Below are 25,145 nucleotides of genomic sequence, written 5' to 3' on the forward strand. Positions count from 1 at the left end.
TGGGTATTCTGGGTAAAATGACCATTTTTTCATAGAAGAGCAGAACTATGATTTTTATGTGAAGCCTTTATATTAGCCACTTATGAGCCTTTCTCTGGTTCTAGGTCAAATAGGGAATTTAGGGCTTTGGATATATGTTCAGCTTCTTCATTTTACAGATGATGAAAAGAAGACCCCAAAACGGAAGTAACCCATCTATGGTTGCAGATCTCACCAGTAGAAGCAGATTCCGTGGTGCTGAGGTTTACAAGGAGCTTGACAAGTTTCAGGGGTCAAGGGCCCCGATGTCTCCTGTAAAGTGGGGGAGCAAGGATCTCCTTGTCTGAGCCTCTGAGCTGGGCCAGGGTGACGTGGGGAACTCTGGGCCCCGCTCGGTTCCTAATCCCTCCCCGAGCTGGGCCTGTACCTTGTAGTCCATCTGCTCTGAGCAGTTAAACACGTAGACCATGATGCCGAGCGCTCGGCCCAGGTCCTTGGTGGTCTCTGTCTTGCCTGTGCCTGCAGGTCCTGCTGGAGCCCCACTCATGGTCAGGTGCAGAGACTGGGTGAGGGTGATGTAGCACCTGTGGAACACAGGAGGGCATAGGTCATTGTCAGTGCCACAGGTGGCCCGTGAATAGCTCTGGCTCTGCTAGGCCCTAGTGACAGAAAGCGGGAGGGCCCACTGGAGGCCTGAAACTGCTTCTAGAAAGGAAATCCCAGAGCCCCCCACTCCCATGCATTCCCCACAGTGTTGTGGGAGGACTTTGTAAAGAATCATCTGATCACTATGCCCCCTCCCTGAAGGGCATAGGTGGCTCTCTGCTAGCCCCTTCCTGATCTTGCCCTTCCCTACTTCTCTTGGGCATTTCTCAGTGCTCCCCTTCCCCAGCCCCCATACTTTAAAGTCCATTCATGAAGAGCTATTTTCACTGGTCCAGTGCTGTGCTCTGAATGTTTGTGCCCCCCCCAAAATTCATAAGGTGAAATCCTAACCCCCAAAGACTATGGCATGAGGAGGTAGGGCCTTTGGGAGGTGATTAATTCGTGAAGGTAGAGCCCTCATGAATGGGGTGAGTGCCTCACTACAAAGGCTCCAGAGGGCTGCCTCGCCCCTACCACCGTGGGACGACACAGTGAGAAGGCACCATCTGTGAGCAGAAAAAGGGCCCTCGCAAGAACCTGAGCACGCTGGCACCTTGATCTTGGACTTCCCAGCCTTCAGAAGTAAATTTCTGTTGTTTATAAACTACCCCATCTGTGGTATTTTGTTGTAGCAGCCTGAACGGACTAAGACACCCAGATTTACTAGGGCTGTGCTTGTCCCTCTCTCCTTCCCACATCCAGCCCCCAATGCACCTAGTCTACTTGGATCATGTTCCTCTTCAAGCTTTGCCTCTCTGATGGCTACTAACCCCTGAGGGCTCGTATATGTCATTACTTCACCCACTAAATATTCCTGGACCCATCAACACTGGGGTAAGTGAGCAGATGTACCTCAGCTGAGTTCCTACTCCACTTAAAACTTCCAACTGTGTGTGTGTGTGCGCATGCGCACGTGTGTATTTATATAATACACATCTTATATAATAAGCACATAGAAAAGATGCTCAAAATCATTGGTCGTTAAGGAAATGCAAATTAAATCCACAATGAGGTACTGCAACACACCTAATGGCTATAATAAAAAAGACAGACAATAACAAATGTTGGTGAGGAAATGGAAAGATTGGAAATCTCATATGTTGCTGGTGGGAATGTAAAATGGTACAGCTACATTGGAAGACAGTTTGGTACTTTCTTAACCTTTTCACTGCATTAATTGATTTCAAGTTTTTTCTCCAAAATGTGTTAAAAATACACAGAAAATAATTACAGTATATATAAGTAAATACCGTTAAGGTGCTACATTTTAGTAAAATAAATGATTAAAGTATAAAAATTTCCTATTGTTATTCATTCTTGAAAAACACAGAATTTATAGAAAAATGTACATCTGCTTTCCTAAACTTCCTTTCTGGAACACTGAGCTCGTGGGGTAAAGCTGAACACCGCAGTCAGCGTCATGGGAATATCATTCGACTAGAGACGAACATCACAGTGAAATTGTTAAAAAGACAATTGTCCTAGGAATTTAATCAAGGGAAATAAGAATTCACACAGACAGACTTAGGTAGGAATGTTCATAGCAGCAATATTTATAACACTAAGAACTGGAAACAACCCAGATAGCCATCAATAGTGAATAAATAAACAACATGTGACGTAGCCACGCAGTAGAATACAATTTAGCAATATAAAGAAATGAAGTACTGATACATTTTGCATCACGGATGAACCTTAAAAACATCATGGGGATGTTTCATGGAGAAAGAAGTCAGATACCAACGATTCCATATTATATCATTTCATTTGTGAAATGTCCAGAAACACAGAGCCAGTGGCCGCCCGGGAAGTGGGGCGGGAGTGGGGACTGACTGCAAATGGCGTGATCACATGTGCTAAACCTAGACTGTGGCAATGGTTGCACAACTCTATGAATTTACTAAAAATCACTGAATTGTAATGGATGAACTTTAAAGTAGGTAAATTACACCTTAATAAAGCCACTAGAAATGGGCCATTGGCCTAACTTTTTAATACTTAGCAAATCAACAGAAAGGCTCCCAACCTGCAGGTTGGTCAGGAAGGGGCCATCTGTGGGGGTCTCTGAAATGAATTCTCTGTTTTTGAATCTGATATCTGGACTTAACCAGAAACTCTGAGTTAACGCCTTTCATGCCAGATGGTGTCTGGATCTCCACTAGAACCAAAATGGTTTTGAAAAGACTTAAAGTGAGTCCCCAAATTCTCCTTTAGTAAGTGCGAGCTTCACTTCATCCTTTGAAAGTGAGACCTAGGAAGGCAGTTTCCCCAGGCGGAGAGGAGAAGTGTGCAGACTTATTATCCCACCTGGAGTTTTCCTGTGTAATGGAATGTTGACTCAGCTGATGAGGGGTCATGGGTTGTCTAGGCTCACCTTTCCCCCTGGGCTTAGCTCACATTAGAGTCGTTGATCTGTCAGGTGGGCCACAAGGTGAGGTGAGTCAGGGTTAAGACAGAAAGCTGGGTCTCCTCTCAGCTTGCTCAGTCATTGTAACCATTTGGCAATGCTTCTCTCCTCTCTGAGACATTCATGGTTAGATCTTTGCAGAGTCCTCTGTGCAGCCTTCACTGTACCTGCCCTCTTGGGCTGAGTTCTGGCTCCAGATTGGCCCCTATGCCTCCCATCTCTTCCAGCCTCAGGCTTCTAGAACTATTTGGGGCCTGCCAGCAACCGTGAACCTCCAGGGGGAAAGGCAGCTGCCTAGACTGGTGGAATCCTGACCCTCAGGCAACTTTCCTGTCTGCTCTCTCCCCCACCCCCCTTTCTGGCCCAGGGCTACCTCCTCTGCCACCCAAAGGGCAATCCCAGGACTCTTCTCTCTGGAACTGCAGGGTTCTTATGGAATCTTGCAGGCGTCCAGAAGCACAAACTTTTGCAAAAATAGAATTCTCATAGAAAGCTCAAGAATCTCTCAAAAGAAATCCTCGGAACTCGATGGGAATCTCTTTTTGAGCATCTACTGAACTTCTGATTATCTCCAGAAGAAGCACTGGGGAGAGAATGTCAAAATTTCGTTTTTCCCCATAATCAGAGATCTCTAGAGCTCGAAAGGATTTCCGAAATTAACCAATCCAATCCCTTTATTTTACAGATAGGCAGACTGAAGTTCAGGAAAACAAAGTGGCCTGTCTAAAGAGTTCTAATAACTACGGCAGGGACAGTGGGGCTGTAGCTTGGGCTACGAGAAAAACAAAGAAAAGACACAGTAGTTCCCTCTTCTGCATGATGGGTTGTCATTATGCTCAGGTAACTAAACTAGCAGAATGTCCCAATCCTTTGGGACACATGCTCCTGCTCTAAGATACCATCTGTGGTCTTATTAGATTGTCCATCTCTTTAAGCATCCACGCCAACTGCTTCAATTTGCTTCTCTTTCCCAGTGATGGGGGCAGAACGTGCTACAGTGGATTCAGGCAAGGACTCAAGTCAGACTGAGTTCAAATCTTGCCTCCACTACAAAGTGTTTCTGAAACTTGCCCAAGTTATTAAACCTTGGAGCTTCAAAATAATGTGTTATTAAGGTCCATTACACAGTGTTTTCTTTGTACAAAGGAATTTAGATAAATTTTCTGCTTTCAAAACAACAGCAACTTGCGAGAATGGCAAGGAATCCTTTAAGAAGAGCACTTGTCTAGCCAACGAACCCCATCATGGATATGGGTCAATTTAGTTTAGCAGCTTATTGGGAACACAGAACCTTCAGTATTGGAAAAGACCTCATAGGATTGGCTCTTTAACCATGCCATGTTCCTTCCAATGAAATCCGTCAAATACGATCACGTAGCCTTTTCTTCCTCAAGGCATGATTTATTATTTTAGAAGGCATCCCCTTCCACAGTGAGCCAGTTTTCATTGTTTGAAAGGCCTTCCTAGTATCGAGCTGAAATCTCTCTTGTTTTCTTTGGGCAAATGACTTGTATAGGCTTTGTTCTTATTTGTCCCACCAGGTTCTTATGAGGATAAGATAAGAAAAGAGATATGCAAGTGCCTTGAAAAGTAGAAAGCCCATTCACCATCAAGGTATTCTTTTTTGAGATAATAAATATAGAGAGCATAGCTTTTCTTTTCTCTCTTTTTTTTTTTTTGGATATAGTTATTCAGTTGACAGATGAAAGAAATTATCAAAGATACCGTATCTTGATTTCAGTTATTAATAGCCTACAGCTATCCCAGAAATGTGGTCTGCTAATCTTAGAGTTGATGGAATCTCAGTTCATATGTATTTGTTTTCTACTGCTATGTAGGAAATTACCACATACTAAGTGGCTTACAACAACACTCATTTATAATCTTACTTCTGTAGGTCAGATGTCCAGGTGGCTCCTGTATTAAGGGTCGCAGAAGGCCAAAATACAGGTGGGTATCAGTTGGCTGGACACTAAGGGAGAATCTGCTTCCAAGCTCATTTGTGTGTTTGGCCGGATTAAGTTTCTACCAGTTATAGCACTGAGGTACTCCTTGCTGGTGGTAGCTCCTAGAGGCCATTCTACCATCCTTGCATATGGTTCTCTCCGTCTTCAAAATCAGCAACAGCATGTCAAATTCTTCTCATGCTTCAAATCTCTCTGATCTCCCCTTCTGCCCTCAGGCAGGAGAAAGCTCTGCTTTTAAGGGCTCATATGATTACATTGGATCCACCTGAATAATTTTCCTTTTGCCATAAACAAAACATAATCATGGGAATTATATCGGCACATTTATAGTTTTCACCCATACTCAAAGGGAAGAAGATATACAAGGAAAAAGGTCACTAGGGATTATTCTAAGAATTACACCTACCACATGGTTCAATAATCATAACTAAGGAATAAACATGGAGGCAAAAATATCTAACTGGAGGGAGGCCTTCAGCGGCGCCACCAGGACTCAGGTCCCTGATGTTCAGTATCTTCATCAATAACTTGAATTAGAAACAACCAAAATGTCCTTCAATAGATGAATGGATAAAGAAGTTGTGGTATATATACACAATGGAATACTATTCCGCGTTAAGGAAAGATGATATAGGAGCATTTGTGACAACATGGATGGATCTTGAGAGTATAATGCTAAGTGAAATAAGTCAGGCAGACAAAGCAGAGAACCCTATGATTTCACTGATATGTGGTATATAAACCAAAAAGAACAAGACAAACAAATGAGAAAGAAAAACTCATAGACACAGACAATAATTTAGTGGTTACTTGAGGGTAAGGGGGTGGGGGGTGGGTGATGAGGGTAAAGGGGATCAAATATATGGTGATGGAAGGAGAACTGACTCTGGGTGGTGAACACACAATGGGATTTATAGACGATGTAATACAGAATTGTACACCTGAAATCTATGTAAATTTACTAACAATTGTCACCCCAATAAATTTGATTAAAAAAAAAAGAAATAGACCAAATTCTAAACATTTGAAACAACTGAAAATGATGGGGTGGACTCAACAAAGTGAAATTTAAGAAAGGCGAATACAAATTAAACTTGCAAGAACTTGCACATATACTACATAGGGGAGATATGGTTAGATGGCAGTTCATAGGAAAAAGACCCAGGGTGTTTGATAGGTTCCAAGCTCAACATGAGAAATATCATTCATAGAAGAAAAATGTCCTCAGCATCTACCTAAAACAAATCTGTCTCTTTTAAAACATTCTAATATTTAAATTTTGAAACTTCTCTGTCCTCAGCATTAATATCCCAGTTCCAGGATCTACTCCTTATGCCATTCAGTTATGAGATCCTTCACCAAGTATTCATCTTTCTTTTTTGCTACACTAGTTGGTAAGTGTCTTTCCTGAAAAGTGACAGAAAGAACTGAGAGCAGTGTCTGACATACGATTTCTCTAGCAAAAGTAACAGCACACCTAGTAACTAAACTTGAGTAGTTATAATTATGTGTCATATTGTGTGCATGTCTCAAATATGATTAGAAATTCTGGAAGTGACTTAGAAAACCCAAGAGAGTCAAGAGTGAAATTCATAGAATTATTAATAAAAGGCAGTAGACAACAGAATAGAGGATATAGGGGCGGCCAGATGGCTCAGTTGGTTAGAGTGCGCGCTCTGAACAACAGAGTTGCCGGTTCAATTCCCACGTGGGCCAGTGAGCTGCGCCCTCCACAACTAGATTGAAGACCATGAGCTGCTGTTGAGCTTTCGGAGGAGCGGCTGGATGACTCAGTTGGTTAGAGTGCAAACTCTTAACAACAAAGTTGCCAGTTCAATTCCCACATGGAATGGTGGGCTGCACCCCCTGCAACCAAAGATTGAAAACGGCAACTGGACTAGGAGCTGAGCTGCTTCCTCCACAACTAGATTGAAGGACAGCGACTTGACCTGGAGCTGATGGGTCCTGGAAAAACACACTATTCCCCAATATGCCCCAATTAAAAACAAATTTAAAAAAAGAATAGAAGATACATTCATAAAAATCAATTTTCTCCTATATATACAAGTGAAAAAAAGTTAAAGATATAATGAAAATAAGCGAAGACTTCTTAGCTACACCACCAAAAACACAGTGCATACGAGAAAAAAATTGACAAATTGGACCTCACCAATATTTTAAAAATTTGTTCTTCAAAAGACACCATTAAGAAAATGAAAAGATAAGCAACATACTTGGATAAAATGTTTTCAAACACAAAAGCAATGCATTCAGAATATACAAAGAATTCTTACAACTCAATAAGAAGAAAAGCAGACGAATTAAACAATAGGCAAAATATGTGAACAGAGAGTATGCCAAAGAAGACATACAAATGGCTAATGAGCACATGAAAAGTTGCTTACTATTTTTATCATGGGAGTGCAAATTAAAACTCAAATAAGATACTACTTCACAACTACTGTCAAGAATAGCTATAATAAGACAGACAATACTAAGTGTTGTCAGAGATGTGGAGAAACGGGAACCCTCTTACATTGCTAGTGGGGATACAAAATGACCCAGCCACTTTGGAAAATAGTGTGGCAGATTCTCAAAAAGTTAGACATAAAACTGCTATAGCACCCAGCAATCCCTTCCTAGGTACCCACCCGAGACAAATGAAAACATATGTCTACAGAAAGACTTACACGCAAATTTCACAGCAGCATTATTTATAATAGCCCCCAAATTAGAAATAACCTAAATGTCCATCAACAGATGACTGGATAGACAAAATGTGTCATATCTATGAAAAGGGATATTATTCTGAAATAAAAGGAAAAAAACTACTGACACATGCTCTATCATGGATGAACTCCAAAAACATTATGCAAGGTGAAAGAAGCCACATACAAGAGATCACATATTGTATGGCTCCATTTTTAAGAAATGTCCAGAATAATCAAATTTATAGGGACAGAAAATAGAGTAGTGGTTGCCTGGGGCTGGGGTGGAATGAGGATTAATTATAAATGAGCAAGAAGGATCTCACTGAAGGGGATGAAACTGTTATGAAATTGATTTATAGTGATGGATATACCACTTGGTAAAGTTACTAAAAATCACTGAAACTGTACACCTGTGTGTATATACAGAGGGTGCCAAAAAAGTATGCACATTTTAAGAAAGGAAAACACTGTGTTAAAATTGTAATACTCAATATATACCAATAACAAAAGATGAATACAAGTCATGTTTGACTTCTGCAATTACAATAGGTGCTCAAAGTGGTTACCATCAGTGTCATTTTAACAGTTTTTCCCTTTCTTAAAATGTGTGTACATTTTTTGGCACCCTCTGTATATATAATGTGTGTGTGTATATATATATATATATATTTATATATATATATACACATGTGTACATATATATGTATGTATATATATATATATATATATATATATATAGAGAGAGAGAGAGAGAGAGAGAGAGAGAGAGCAATCTTAAATAGCAACAAAAATTTTAAAGACTTAAGAGATAACAATAAAAAATACTCAAAACCTATACAAAAATACTTATAAACATTTCTGAGAAATATAATTGAAGGTATAAGTAGGCAGAAATTATCATATTTTATAGAGTATTCTTTAAAAATAAACTTGAAGGTATTAAGGCTCACCAATCAAAACCCTAATCTTTTATATTTTGGAACTTACAAAATGATTAAGGCTCATTTGAAAGAAGAAACAGAAGAGCTAAACAAAATACAGAAAATGAAGATGGTGATGCAGACCTTTACTATAAAAATATTACAATTCATAGCAAGCTACAATCCTCAAACAGTATGACATATAGATAGGTTGACATACTAATGAAACAGAATAGATACTTTGAGGTAGTGTGATAAACTCAGAACTTTGAATGGGCCCACCATTATTTACAAACAACAAAATCAAATTATATCGTCCCTGAGATAGTTTCTGTGGGTTTTCCTTGCACAAGATTCCACAAGTTGGAAAATCATCTTTTCTACATATCATGTTTTCTGATGGGGCTGTCAATCAAAATGTTTCCTACCCTCTCAGGAGTCGGCACAAGACTTAGGCTGGGCAAAATTCTCTCTCTCATTGGTCACAGTGACTGGCTCAGAGATGAGCCCATGATCCAAACAGAACAAACCTCTTCAAGGAATCTGACATCTAGTGCTGGTAAAGAGAGGATCTCTCTTCTTCTTGGATCAGAAGTCATAAAGGTGAGGGCATGGAGACCATCTTTCCAGATATACAAAGAAAATCTGTGTAAGAAAGAATATTCAGAAGAAAGCAAAGCCATGGTATGAGACAGAGAGAGAGAGTTCAAAGACTTATAAGCTCCCTTTTTAGGCCCGGGAGCTATTTGCACTGCAGAAAGCTGGATTCATTTCCCAGGTATGTGAGATACCAAGTCCTCTTCCTGTTAAACTTAGTTTAACTTTGGCTTCTATCACTTGTAACTGAAAATGTATTGAGGAAAACACTCACTTTTCTAAATAGTCAAAAACTTTACCAAAGAAATTTTCAGATTTCAAGATGGTGCAGTAGGTAAACACTGCTTGCCTTCCCTTGTGAACACATCAAAATTACAACTAAACTACAGAACAACCACCATTGAGAATCACCTGAAGTCTAGCTGAACCTAAGTCTTACAACTAAGGACATATACAAGAAGCCACCTTGAGACAAGTAGGAGGGGCAGAGATGCGGAACAGGCTGGCCCCACATCTGCATGTGACCGTTAAACATTGGGAGGGATATCTTGGCTGCAGAGGCCCCCACAGGAGGAGCGAGGGGTTCTAGCCCCACACCAGGCTCCCCAGCCCAGAGTTCAAGTGCCAGGAAAGGAAGTCCTCACAACTTCTGGCTGTGAAAACCAGCAGCAGTTGTAGCTGAGTGATATGGAGGGCTGCTGCAGTCCCAGGAGATCCTCTTAAAGGGCCCACACATGAACTTACTTGCTGACAGACTCACTCACTCTGAGCTCCAGTGCTGGGGAAGCCTCTTGAAAGGTTCCAGGGACATATGAGGAGAAACTGAGTTGTCTGGCTTCAGAGTGAAGGCTGGAGGGGCATCTTTCTCCCACACAGAAGTGCTGGTAGAATCCACTGTTTCTTTGTTCAACCCTCCCCCCTCCAGCATGCAGGCAGCTGCCACCTCTGAGTCTCCATTAACCTAGCTGACACTGTTTGACTGCTGCTGGTGATTCCCTGAGGCCCTGCCCCACCAAAATTTTGGGCCCATCCAAGCCGCTTCCAGTGGCTTTTCCATACAAAAAGCCTGTCTTGGTTCATGCCGTGGACTTTTCCTAAAATCTCTCAAGGGTTCACAAAACCCAGATAAGCAGCATCTAGCTGTCCCTTGCCTCTTGCTGAGCAGCGCCAAACTTAGCACTAGTGGCAGCCAGCTTTGGTTCGCAGCTTGAACTCTTGAGGCATCTCCAAGTTCAGCATCAGTGGCGGCCATCTGCAGACTGCTTTGTGGCTTATGCCAGGTGGACCTGGCAGAGCACAGGTTGTGACTGAACTTGGCTTCTAAGGAGGCCCTGGGGATGACATGCCCAGTGGCCAGCTTCAGAACAAGCAGGGGCATCACCCAGCCACTTCCAAGCATGACACACCTAAAGTGCAGAATGGGAAGGCACTGGAATTCTGCTAGTCAAATCCTGCTCTGTTGGGTCACGCTTGCACAACAGCTCCTCCACTGTAGTCATGGTCAGTCCTCACAACCCACCAGAGTGAGGCTCAATCCCTCCCACTGATATGCAAACAGCAACCAAAGCTCAACCAGAACAGGAGGGCACACAACCCACACATGGGACACACCTGGAGCACCCAGCTCAGGTGACTAGGGAGAATGTGCAACTGGCCCCTACAGGACACCTACTACATAAAGGCACTCTGCTAAGACTGGGAGACATAGCAGCTCTACCTAATACACAGAAACAAACAGAGGGAGGCAGCCAAAATGGGGAGACAAAGAAACATGTCTCAAATGAAAGAACACAGCAAAGCTCCAGAGAAAGACCTAAACAAAATGGAGACAAGCAATCTACCAGATACAGAATTCAAAACATTGGTTATAAGGATGCCCAATGATCTCAATGAGAACTTCAACAAAGAGATGGGAAATGTAAAAATGGAGGTAAAAAGCATAAAAAAAGAACCAGTAAGAAATACAAAATACAACAACTGAAATGAACAATACATTAGAGGGAATCAACAGTAGATTAGATGAAGCAGAGGATAGAATCAGCAATTTGGAAGATAAGGTAGCAGAAAACATCCAAATAGAACAGCAAAAAGAAAAAGGAATCCAAAAAATGAGGACAGTTTGAGGGGCCACTGGGACAACATCAAGTGTAACAACATTCACATCACAGGGGAACCAGAAGGAGAAGAGAAAAAGTAAGGAATTGAAAACCTATTTGAAGAAATCATGATAGAAAACTTCCCTAACCTGGCAAAGGAAATAGACATACAAGCCCAGGAAGGTCAGAGAATCCCAAACAAGGTGACCCAAAGAGGCCCACACCAGGACACGTCATAATGAAAATGCCAAAAGTTAAAGACAAAGAAAGAATCTTAAAAGCAGCAAGAGAAAAACAGTTAGTTACCTACAAGGGAGCTCCCATAAGACTGTCAGCTGATTTCTCAACAGAAACTTTGCAGTCCAGAGGGATTGGCAGGAAATACTCAAAGTGATGAAAAACAAGGACCTACAGCCAAGATTACTTTACAGAGCAAAGCTATCATTTAGAATCAAAGAACAGATAAAGAGGTTCCCCAGGTAAGAATAAGCTAAATTAATTCATCGCCACCAAACCAGTATTACAAGGAATGTTAGAGGGACTTCTTCAAGATGGAAAAAAAATGTGAATAATAAAATGGCAATAACTACATATCTATCAATAACTACTTTAAATGTAAATGGATTAAATGCTCCAATCAAAAGATATATGGATAAGTGGAAGGAAACAAGACCCTTACATATGCTGCCTAGAAGAGACTCACTTCAGATGGAAAGACACACACGGACTCAAAGTAAACATTTGGAAAAAGATATTTCATGAAATGGAAAAAAAAAACACACAAAAGCTGGGTTACCAATATATATAACAGACAAAATAGACTGTAAAACAGAGCCTATAATAAGAGACGATGAAGAACCCAGTAATCCAACTTTTGGGTATTTATCCAAAGAAACCCAAAATGCTACTTCAAGGGGACATGTGCATCCATTTGCTTATTCACTGCAGCGTTATTTACCATGGCCAAGATGTGAAGGCAGCCTGGGTGTCTGTCAGTGGATGAATGGACAAAAAGGAGATGGTGCATATATGTAACGCAATATTGCTCGGCCATGGAGGGAACGGGATCTTGCCATCTGCAGCAACATGGATGATCTTGGAGGGTATTGTGCTGAGTGGAGTATGTCAGACAGAGAAAGACAGATGCAGTGTGATTTCACTTGTATGTGGGATCTAAAGAACAAAATAAATAAACAAACAAAACAGAAACAAACACATAGATACAGAGAACATTTTGATGGTTGCCAGATGGGAGGGGGGTTAAAGGGTGGGTGAAAAGGGGGAAGTGATTAAGAAGTACAAATTGGTTGTTACAAAGTATTCATGAGAATGTAGGGTACAGCATAAGAAATATAGTTAATAATATTATAATAACTATGTATAGTGTCAGATGGGTACTAGATTTATTGGGGTGATAGATGGGAGAGATGTTTGGAACAGGGTGAAAAAAGGGGAAGGGATTAAGAAATAAAAATTGATACTTATGAAATAGTCATGGGGATGTAAAGTAAAGCATAGTGAATATAATCAATAATATGGCAATAACTATGTATAGTGTCAGATGGGTATTAGACTAGTCAGGGGGATGACTTCTTAATTATATAAATGTCTCACCACTATGTTGTACACCTGAAATTAATATAAAATAATATTGAATGTCAACTCGAATTGAAAAATTTCAAAAGACGGTAAAAGGTGAAGAGGAATAAGATGTTCAAATTTCCAGGTATAAAACAAGTTTGGGATATAATTTACTGCAAAGGGAATACAGTCAGTAATATTATGATAGTGTGGTACGATTTCAGATGGTTGGTGGACTTACCATGGTGATCACTTCTTTAGGTATATAAATGTTGAATAACTGGTGTACACATGAAACTAATATATTTTATGTTAGCTATATTTTATTTTAAATATTTTTAAAAATTAAGTTTAAAAAAGTAATAAAATAGGCAATGACAGTAACAAATAATTCAGAGGATAGGAAAATCTAATAGCCAATAAACTCAAAAATGCTCAGGCCTGTGAGCAATTAAGGATATCCAGATTCAAATGAGATACCATTTTGTCTTACAAAATTGACAATATTTTAACAATAATACTTAATGCTGGTGAGAATACCATGAGGTGAATAGTCTCATAAACTGCTGGTCAGAATGAGAGCAACATTATTTTCAAGAATAACTTGAAAATACGTATCATCTAATTATACTGCTTCTTAGAATCTCTCCTGGGGAAACAATGAGAAATACAGTAAAAATTTATATGCAAATGAGTTCATGGCAGCTTTATTTTTAATAGTAAAAGCTTAGATACAACTTATATATGTCATATTTACATAAATTATGGGATGCTAATAAATAGAATGTAATTCTACTAGTATTGGAGTGGATTAGAAGACTAAATAATAAGCACATGATACAATGTTACATAAAAAAGCAATCTATGATATTTTATATACAGCATATAACTGTAATTTCATCTTTTCAAAATGTACAAGTAGAAGGAAATAGACTAAATATTAGCAATGATTATCTCTGTGTGACTTTTACTTTATTTGTTTACAGATTACTAAATTTTCTAATAAAAATATCAGAGAAAAACTCTTAAAAAAGTGTCTGACTTTAGCTAGGCATGTCCTTGTTCAGCAAATTACCTTCAAAGACTTTTGCATCAATTATATCTCACCTACTTGCCATAGTTCCTGAGAAATTAAAAGGTACTCAAAATTGATAAGCAGTTGATTAAAACATTACTTAACACAGCAAAGGGCTGAAAGGGCATTTGTGTGTGAAGGTGAGGGAAAGGGAGTAAACGGGGAGGTCATCCAAAGGTTAAGAAACAACTTATGAGAATTACTTTTGTTCAGCCTGAAAAAGCATTTCCATTTACATCTCAAGCTTTGTGCCAAAGTCCTGCGACAATGGCTGAGCTATTGTGCCTACTTATATATTCAAGTCCCGTCCAGGCAGTGGGAAATTCCAAAGAAATAGGCATAATCAGTCGGATGTACTGTGATGTGGGTGTGCTTTTAATGAATGTGCAAAGGTTGTACGGATCAATTGTCCATTTGATTAATTCCTCTGGCAGGAGAGAATTAAATGTACTTAAGCTACACACCAGCAAAAGCTGAATGCTCTTTAAAATGTGATTTTCTGTGTTAAGGCCAATTTTTTTCTGGGCAAAACATTTCTTGAGATAATAATGGAAGTCAATGAGAAAATGGAATTTGCCATATAAATATTCACAACATACTATGTCAGAAAAGCATGAAATGGGCAAGATGAGGTCAAAGTCTATATGGTATTTGCCAGTATTTGCAGCGAATCTTCCTTTCAAGCTCTTATTTATATCATTTCATAGAAGAGGTGATAAATTCCGATTTTAGAAATAATTCACTGTCAAAACTTTACCCTTTCCCTCTATAAGGCATTCATCATTAGCTTACCAGAGATTTGTAAATCCAAAAGAGGTAATTATCTTCTTCAACTCCTTGGCAGGTGTGAAGCCCCAGGGAAAAGAGAAGCCTTGTACTTTTTTATCACATGGAATGATACTGTCTGATATGTCAATGGAAAGCAAGGGAATATTCTGAATAGTATGGAAAAGCGGGGCACATGTCCAAAGCCTCAAAAATCATTTCACTGAATTCACTCAAGGAGTATTTCTTGAATGCCTATTACGTGCCAGGTATGGTGCTGAGTCCTGAGGGTAAAGGAGTGAGCTCATCAAAGTCAACATTATCACGGAACATATCCTCTAGAGTGAACGGCAAACATTAATCAAGTTGCTCAAATATATGATAACTTCATTATTCTGTTCCAAGTGATATCAGTTCCCAAACTATGAGCTCATAGTCCAAGGCAGCAGACAACATCACCACAAGAGAGAATACCGGACTTCCTTCCTGTTTAGGGTAGGTGTAAAGGCAAAGACACATACCAGGGTCCACTCTGCACGAAGCTTCAGGTGGGGAAACTTTTCCTTTAACCCCCACGGAATAATTCCCTCCAACTGACAGAGCCCACGTAAAGCCCAATAAAACCCCGCAGATACCAAGACCCCCAGAACTGTTGCTGCCTTTACGGTCCCAGCTGTAGAGAAATCTGCATCTCCCTCTGAAGAGACGTTACCTACCTTTTAGCCTAAGCTGAGGCAGAGAGGAGGGTCAGACCCCAGCTAAGAGCAGAAGACAGAAATACCATTTATCCCAGGACCTTATTCCCATTTCCTTCTCCAGGAGCCAAGGCACAGACACAGTCCTGCATTGATCCCTCCTCTGAGACAACCTCCCCTTTTTGATTCTGTCTATTCTTATTTTTAAATATTCAAGCACCATTCATTCACTTGACAGACATTAATTCAACATCCAGTGGTGCTGGTGACATAGCAACAAACAAGACCGACAAAGGTCCCTGACTGTAAAGAATTTATATTTCGAAAGGGAATACAGCCAACAAGCAAGCAAGCAAGGTCATTTCAAAATGTGGGAAACGTTAGGAAGAAGATAAGCAGAGAGATCCATCAGGGTTACTAGGGCGTGTGTGTGTGTGTGTGTGTGTGTGCTGGGAGAGGCTGTCTTTTAGCAAGAGTGGTCATGGGAGGTCTCCTCAGAACTGAGAGTAGAACTAAAGGGGAGAAGGTGACAGTGGAACAGAGAGTGTGGAGAAGGACATTCCAGACAGAGGGAACTACTTGTGTAAAAGGCTCTAAGTCGGAATGAACTTAAAGGGATCAAGGAACAGAAAGGAGGTCAGTGTGGATGGGGTGCAGGGAGTGAGGTGTCAGGCCTGTTGATGGGAATTCCTAGGTCCCACGAGGAATCCATATTTGAGTCTAAGTGCAGTGGGGAGTGACTACAGATGGTGATGTGACCTCGCCAGGCTTCCACAATAAACAGCAAGTGGGGAGTGATTTGAGTGGAGCTCTGAGTATAAGATCTTTGTAGAATAGGCAAGAAAATGAATTAAAGAAATGAAAAGCATAGGGGGAGATGAACCAAGAGGTCTTACCTTATGGATGATGTTTGGAGTTTCAACTACTCTGGATTTCCCACATCCCTATTCATTCCATGCACATAGTGATTACAATTTAACTAAATATTATTTGGAAATATATCTGAGAATGTAACCAGAACACATGCAATAACACTTAGAATTGGCAGAGGGAAAATTAAGATCCTATTTGGCCATCTTATCCTTCAAAATTTATGATAATCTCTTCATTGCCTGTAAGTCACTTACTTAGAGTGAGCCAGTCATGCAAGTATACAAGTCTTTTTGAAGAGAAGAAGAGATTTAGTGTTCAATGGAATGATAAGGGGAAAGGGCACCAGCTCTTAGAAGACTTTACAGAAATCTCAGCAGGAGCTCCAGTGGCGCAATCGGTTAGCGTGTGGTACTTATACAGAAATCTCAGCAGAATTAAAATATCATTTCCCACATGGATTATGAACTTATCCCCTGTCCTTTCCCGCTTTTGACCATATTCTGCTAGCAAATAAATCTTCATAAAACACAGTTTCAATCGTTTTACTCCTATGATGAAAAATTTTCAATACTTTATCACCACTTGCTTACTTACTGGTAAAGAATGTATTCTTCACACTTTATAGTCTGATTCTTAGCTGTTTTCCGAGCCTTATGAAGAACTCACTGCCTCCCCCAAAGTCAAGACTCTATTCCCTCTTCTAGGAACATGTCTGGAGCTTTCCCATTTCCTCCATGACTTGCCCACAAAAATTCCATTTTCCAGAATGCTTGTTAGTAGTTCTTTAATTTGGGGGGATCGCATACCACTTTAACAATGAATGAACGTTATATAGATCCTCTCAATAGAAAGAGTGACATGAGCACAGATTTCTGTACAATGTCACAGATACCCTGACAGCCATTCTACAACCTACTGAACTCCTACTGGAATCCTACACATCCTTCAAGGGCCAGGCCAGATGCCCTCTCTTCCTTGAAGCATTACCAGTCCTCTTCTTCCCACAGTGGGTGGGACCCTCCGTGCCCAGGGTGCTAACACTGCTAAGTCACTTGCTTGGAAATTTGTAGCATATGGCTTTGAGCCCTATCTGATACTATGGTCTTGCACTTTTTCCCCTGCTGCGATTTAAATTTTTATCTACATACGCATATGTTTTATTTCCCTCACTAGAATTGGAGTTTAAGGGCAGGACATACTTTAGTCATTCCTAGTGACTAGTTCAGTGTCTGGCATGAAGTCATGTATTAGTGAATTAACATGAATGGCAGAGAAATTAACATGAATGGCAGAGAACTACCTTTATCTTTGTATCCTCAGAGTGAGAGGTGCTGAATAAATGTGCCAATTGATTGATAAGAAAAAAGTAATAGGGATCCTTTACTGAATATTTACACACCAAACTCCTTACAAGCATTGCTATCTTTTCCCCTTATGAGACTCATGTGAGGTGTGAGCTACTACTTCCATTTCACAGATGAGGAAATCAAGAATTAGGTCAAGTTTTTCATGGTAAAACAGCTGGTATGCATTAGAGCCAGTGTTAGAATGCAAGTCTGTATGACTACCTCGTCATTTCCATTGATTTGCTCTGTGGTTTGTTCTGAGAAGGGCTCTGCCCTACATCCTTTCCGTTTTACTTTACATCTGTTAAGTCAGGCCCTCTCCCTGCAGCTCTGTGGACAAACAGCAAGTGACAGTGGCCTTGATCCTAGATGGCCGTTGGATGGCCTGAGCCAGACAGCAGTAGGGTTCTGTCAATGGCTGATGCCAGCACTCACCTGTCTGTCAAAGGTGTGATGACCAGGCGAGGTGTATTCCCTAGGTACTCATAGGAATATAGAAACTGGGCATCACAGATGTTGGCGAAGCAGTGTTTGGCCTCATCATCCCAACGATGCCGCAGCTGGGACAGCCAGAGGAAGGCCTGGGCATTGTCTACCTAAAGAGACAGGGGCAGAGAATATGGGTGAGACACAGTGTTCAACAGGTAGCGAGTGGCCCCCCAGCCACAGGATGGCTTGGATGTTATCTACCAGTCAAGAGTTCAGCACGCTGTGCCCACCACAGCACAGAAAGCATGAGCTGCTCTGATAACTCTGTTTTTCTAGTGTTTTAAAAGGTCAGAGCAGCCAGCTCTTTAGCCAGTGCAGCCTGAGGTCCCCCTGTTTTGGCCATATGCAAGCTTCTCTCTAACCTCAATATTAATGACGTAGCTTCCCACAAAGACGGACAGTCCTGGATGTCTGAGACTCACCTTCTGAGCAATCATCTTTGCCACCACATCGCGGGCATGCACGTCGATGGTGCATATTGTCATGATTTTCTGCCGGTCCCCCTTGGAGAGCTGGCCGATCAGCATGGTGATGAGGGTTTTCAGCTGGGCCACTTGCTTCTTGTAATAGTCCTTCATGGCATTCTCATAGCCTTCCTCGAGCCTGGCAAACGCAATGCCCACCTCTGTGGTCCACCAGATCTGAGTGCAGGTCAGGGCCACCTGTGGCGTCAAGAGTTGCTTAGTAAAGCTACTATCGAGACTGTCCCCAAAACCAGCCCACTCATCACACAGAAAGGGCTCAGAATGTAAGTGGGTGAGTGACCTAAGCCCATCCCTCCCTCTTCCACCAGCATGGACTAAGTGAGCCACGTGCCTCTAAATCCATGGCGATGTGAAGTGGTTACAACACAGTGGGGAATGCACTTTTTGCTCTTGAAAAACCTATCATTTGGTTGAGAACAACCAAAGACTTACTCTAGACCAAGGGTGTCCAAACTGCGGCCTGCGGGCCAACTGCGGCCTGCAATCCATTGTTAATTGGCCTGCAGCAAATTCCAAAAATATATTTAGTTTACTTAGATAAACCAGGTGAGACAATACGTACTTCACCTCAAGTGAGTGACCCGGCTATTTGTGTATTTTACCGCATATGGCCCTTGGTAAAAAATGTTGAAAAAAGTTTGGCCATCCCTGCTCTAGACAATGCCAGTGGCTTTTAGACACTGCTACACTGATCATTCCATTTTGCAGCGTCTTTCCTGTGTTTGAGAGGATAACAATATCTCAACATCTCAACAACACTCGGTCTTCCCTCTATTCTAGAAACTCTTGTGGCCCGAGCATACTAATTTAGTGAGCCACTGCTGATGATTTGTGGCCTACTTCTGCTTGTCCATAATACTTTCACTACATTTTTATCTCTTAAAACCTATCACCTTGAAAGGCTTACTCTTGAAATTCAAGGTGAATTATACTGAAATTCAATGTGGTAATGTGATTTGCATTTTTCAGAGTCTCAAAATAAATGGATAAAGTGATTCAAACGAGCATTTCTTTTGTTTAGTGAAAAACTTAATATGAAAAATGCATAATTTTGATTATTCATGGCAGAGAATTTAGATACATTGATCATCTGCAGGCTCATCTGGTTTGGGAGACACTGTTCTAGATGATATCTGTCACAATCGTAGCAGGCAGCAAATTTTCTTGTCTCAAACTTCTGATTCAGGTAAACAAGGGATGTTGATGGGAATTATTTCCTTTGTGAAACGGAATTCTGTTGCAATAAAGAGCACCATTTCCTAATTTATCTGTTTTCACCTTTGGATTTAGACATTGGATTTTGTTAAAGAAGTTCCTCCTGCATTGTGATTTTGTTGGGATGATTTGATTGTGAGGAGCCAACTGTACTATTAAAAAAGACACCTGCTGCAGTGCTGACTTGTTTCTCTTCTCACTGTATGTTTACACTTGCTGTCAACATTTTCCCACTTTATTCTCATTTCTCAACCCCATGCAATGTGGCCCCTTCTCTACCACTCCACGGAAATGACCTCACCAATTCACGTCCACTCCTCAGCCTCTTTACTTTGTTTGATCTCTTAGAAGTACATGGTGTAATTGACCTATCAACAGTTTCTTTTTTGGTTCCCATGATTACCATTTTCTGGTTTCCTTATATCTAAAATGGTGCTATTTCTCAGTCTGCTTTGCTGGCTCCTCCTTGCTTACTCAGCCTCTGAATGATGCTCAAGAGTTTGTTCTACACCCTCATCCCAGTCTACATACCTTCCAAGGGCAACTTTATCTACTCCTACGCCTACAATGACCACCAAATATCAGCAACCTCCAAATATATTAGCATTAGTTCTACGCCACCAACGGGGGGAAGGGAGGAGTGCTGTGCTACAGCCAGTCATTTAAAAAATTTCTCATTAGTTCTCTCCTTTCTCTTATTACCTTCCTGAGAACCTATTAAAGATTCAGACATGACTTAGAATCAAGTCAGAATCCCTAACATGGTCTATAATTGGCTTCAAGTTTCCTCTGCAGAATCCATTGCTGCCTCTTGCTCCCTCCTCCCCTTACTCTCGCTTCAGCCACACTCAGTTTCTCACACACAGTATGCTCTCCCTTGCTGCTGAGCCTTCACCCATGCTTTTCCTCATGCTTGGTTGTCCTTTCCCTCCATCTTTAACTTGTTATCTCTTATTTCAAATCTCGGCTTAAATATCATAGGGGGCTGGTCCCCAGACCCGACTACATAAGTATATGCTCCTGGAGTATCCTTTCATCATCCTACTAGGTCCCATTGTAAGTGACTGAATTACACGCCAGTCTGCAAACTCCAGCCGGGCAGGCTTTATTGTCTTGTTTCCCGCTGGTGTCTCCTGTACGCAGCAAAAAGCTTAGCACAAAGTAGGCGGCATCAACGAGGTGAACTGTTTCCATTTTCTCCCTACTGTAGCCAATGAGGGTAAAAATGGACAACCCTTCATTCTCCAAGGTTATGGCTGACAATTCTCTTGCTCCCTCTTGCTGACCCCTCACAGACCAGCCTCTCCTGGTTGTGAAGCAAATGGTGAGTTTGATGTCTGGTAGCCACTGAAGACTGAAGGAGGCCCCTGAGGAATACCGCCCAGTGGAGGATGGGGCCCCACAAAGGTCCTGGTTAGGACAATACCTGAGCTGGATAGTCAAAAAGCCACAGCTCCCTCGGCTTCTCTTCATAGGCAGTGACACCTTCTGTCATCTCATGCCTCACGGTGGCCTTCATGTGAGCAAGCACATGATTCAACCATATTTCTACCTGAAAGAAGAACTCTGGGTTAGTCACTGGGCTCCTAAAAAGATATTGTCACTAATACATTTTCTTCCACCCAGCCTGAGGCAGTGAAGAAAATGGAGTCCAGGCCTGAGGTACAACCTCAAATGGCTGCTAGAGGCACAAGGAGACACTTAATTCGTGTAACCCAGGATGGTGATAGGTGAGAACCAAGTTCAATTAGCAACAGGTGAATGTGCCCATTTGGAACACTCAGGGCAAACTGGTAGGTTAAGGGGCTGGGGGGCAGGGGCTGCCATCCAGAATTTATACAACGAAATCCTAGTCTGGGTTGAGCTAGGTGTAAATAAGTCAGTAGATTCTCATGACCTTGTGTATGCTGAGTATGGAAATGTAAGCCAGGATTGTTTTTCCAACTGCATGGTTCTGGATCTACAAAAAGAACACGTTCTGAATCAAACCTTAGGATCCCTTTCATAAAATGGAAAATGTCTGATTATTTTCTGGTTTACTGGAAAGCAGCAGAACTGCTTTCCAAGGTACATGTGGATGAAGGCAGAACTCTATAAAAGATATTTTCTCCAGTTGCTACTTTGGGTTAGATTAAAACTAGATTAGGACAATGCTTTGTTGGGTCATTTAGGATAATGGACAGAGAAGGACTTATACCCTAGTGGTAATGGTGAAGGATGGCAAGGACGTTTAAAGAGAGAATTGTCTCATATTTTGTGCTTCTTGAATTGTATATGGGAAACTTGGAGGTAGTAGTTCCTGGAATGCGGTGGTAGCTGGCTCTCCCAGGGGTAGAGCTGTGGGAGGAAGTGACTCTGAGGTGTATTTATACAGAGAAGTGACATATCAGGAAAATGGTTGACTTTAAAGGGTATTGTCTCCTGGAGGAGATGTCAGTGTGCCTGATTACTGTGTGGGACGCTCCAGGGGGTGTCATGTTCGTCTCTTGGTGCTGCTAATCATTTTGAAATCCTTTTCTCATTGACTCAGGGAGTTGTTTATGTGCATTTCATTCCTCTCGAACAGGTCTTTGGTTAAGGAAGATATATGAATATTGACACATGTCCTTCCTAGAGAGAGGAAGGCAGGCACTAGAAGCTGCTCCAACGTCAGTTCAAGTCAAGGGAAGCTGGCAGTCCCTGGGCACAGACAGCAGTTCTGGGCCAAGGTCAAAAAGGCTATCCTGAGGGTGGATGCTGACTGTATTTGAATGCACACACTTGAGAAAGAAAGGGAGAAAGAGAAGAAAGCACGTTTCCATCACCTGCCCACTGCAGTCACAGGGCTCACTGAAGGCCACATATTCCTCTTCCTTGCTGTACATGCCAAGACTTATCGTGGTTGTTTTCTCGTTGGTGTCCAGCTGGAACTGCATCTTGGCCATATTGTCAAAGAGTTTGGAAAGATGGCGTTGAACCTATAAAGAGAAACCATGCCAAAGGTCTGGAGAATGTATCCAGGAAGTTACTCATCGGTATTATTTAGAGGTCTACCTTGTGACAACTATCAGAGCATCGGGTACCAAACATTTAGAAGGAAGCCTGTAGGGATGATGGTGATGTGAGGATGGGAATCAATTGAATTGGGTAGAAGTGGCCAAAGGAATATAATACTAGTGGGAATCATGCATTGGCTACAAACCAAAGAAGCCACCAGTTAGATTAATTTCTGTTTGATCTCCTATGGGTAGGAACAGACTGGAGAAAAAATAATGGTTAATTCATACGCCCTCTTCCTAAGAAAATACTACCATGTGACAGGCGACAGGCCCAGAAGTCTGCAGAAGAATGCTAACGTGCCCAGGTCTAATGGGTCAAGTGCAGTGGTGAGAGTGGCCTGTAGAAGGAGTCACCCAGCTGTTGGAAATGCTTTGGTGCAGCAGACCGTCTGCAGGGTCCAAAGCAAGGGCGGTCATGCTCAGTCCAGGCAGGAAGCCTGGTCATGCCAGGCTTCTCCCCAGCATGGAGTCTCAGGACACACAGGCCCCTCACAGGGATGCCTCGGGCAGAATCTCTAGGAGGGATTCCCCTGTGGCCCTGAGGGGAAGGACACAGCAGCCCGAAGAAGAAACAATAAATAGAACACTGCCCTTTGGTAGAGGTTTTTTAAGTATAAGGTCCTTTAGGCTGCTGGTACCCTGAGGGTAGTCTTACATTTACAACAACCAGCTCTTTACCTTGTGAGACGAAAGGAACATTTTTGAGTATATAGGTGAACTGTGAAAGTATTCGAGGAGAACTCACTCACAGTGACTTGGTACAAATTTATTGATAGGGTGGACCTTTTTTATCCAAGAACAAATAGCAGATTAACAAACCAACCAACATGGGACCTAGGAAATTGTCCTGCAACTTAAAAGAATGAGAAAACAGGACTCAAAATAAAGAATAAGGGTGTGTATGAGTGTGTGTGTGTGTGTGTGTGTGTGTGTATACACACACACACATATATATATATATGTGTGTGTGTGAAGCTTTAACAAACAAAACAGAATTATGAAAAACATCACCTTGTATTGTGTTCAATTAATGAAAGAAACATGAGCTCTATATAATATGAGGTGAAAGACGAATTGGTAGAGGTAGAAAAATAAAATAAGAAAACCAACAAATAACAGCATAGTTTGTAACAATATTAGCAATACTAAAGGGCTGATTAACACAAACAAATTAAATAGGGCGGATAAATTGGTGAAACTATTGCAGAATGCCAAGGAAAAAGACTAACAGATAAAAAATATGTATGAACATATGAAAATATGTATGAATACATGAAGGTAATGTATATAGCACATAGAAAATTAAATCTCAACTAATGGAAATATGATGAACCTGAGGGAAAAATCTATCCAGATAAATGGAATAGAAATATTAAAAGCTTACTGAAAGATAACTTTTTCAAGATAAATGAAAGCCTTGGTTTTCAGATAGGAAAAAAAAACCCTCATCATGTGTTGGAAACATTAATAAAATTAAGTATCTATAATAAACATACACAAATTTTCTAAAATTAAAATCTAATTTAAATTTTGATCTTTTGGAGAACCAGATAGAAAGAAACTAGTCTACTTAAAAAAGTTAAAATAGAAAATCAGACAGGCAGGCAGGCCTCAGATGAATTCTCTGTAACAAGAAACATCAGAGCTATTCCTGCAGGAATTTGAGGGGAAATTGCTGTGACCCATGAATTGCAAATCCAATCATTCATCACTCACATGCAGAAACTAAAGAGAGTCACAGATATAGAAGGAATTGAGGATTATTCTATCATGCTCCATCTCTGGGGGCGGGAATATGGGGAACCATTTAAAGATTTACTCAAACCAAGTAAGAAATAAATAAAAATAAATATTTAAGAGTGAATATATCATGTATAAAAGGTATAAAAGGTCTGGCAATGATCTTTGACCCCTCCTATACATAGAATTAATGAACATATAGTTACAAAACAGAATGCTAATGTGATAAATATTTCAACTCCACTGTGCATGGGCTACTTTGGAAACAGTTCAATAGATAGGGGGTGGACAAAAAGAAGGCATGTAACTATTAGGGATAATCTCTCTTTAGTACTTCCTTCTTACCAACAAACCAAAAACATAATTTCATTAAGTTAAAAAGTTAGCGATGATAGGGGCAGCCGGTTGGTTCACTGGGTTAGAGCACAGTGCTCATAACACCAGGGTTGCTGGTTCGATTCCCATACGAGCCAGTGAGCTGCGCCCTCCACAACTAGATTGAAAACAATGATTTGACTTGG

The 25,145-nt window shown here is 41.1% G+C and overlaps 1 protein-coding gene across 4 annotated transcripts in view; it reads right to left on the reverse strand.

Moving 5' to 3' along the window:
* Positions 1 to 25,145, reverse strand: part of DNAH9 (dynein axonemal heavy chain 9) — a 319,243-nt gene that overhangs the window by 200,267 nt on the left and 93,831 nt on the right. For 3 of the 4 annotated variants that reach the window (XM_081027600.1, XM_081027598.1, XM_081027597.1), the window contains 5 exons: positions 22,651 to 22,803; positions 21,273 to 21,398; positions 18,569 to 18,808; positions 18,093 to 18,253; positions 407 to 563 (listed from right to left, as the gene is read on the reverse strand). In XM_081027600.1, the coding sequence (XP_080883726.1) occupies positions 407 to 563; positions 18,093 to 18,253; positions 18,569 to 18,808; positions 21,273 to 21,398; positions 22,651 to 22,803 (837 nt within the window). Of the gene's footprint in view, positions 1 to 406; positions 564 to 18,092; positions 18,254 to 18,568; positions 18,809 to 21,272; positions 21,399 to 22,650; positions 22,804 to 25,145 lie in introns of those variants that run through there. The other variant, XM_081027599.1, reaches the window with a different exon arrangement.

The sequence above is a fragment of the Rhinolophus hipposideros genome (genome assembly GCF_964194185.1).
Source record: "Rhinolophus hipposideros genome assembly, chromosome: 20".
Classification (NCBI taxonomy): Eukaryota; Metazoa; Chordata; class Mammalia; order Chiroptera; family Rhinolophidae; genus Rhinolophus; species Rhinolophus hipposideros.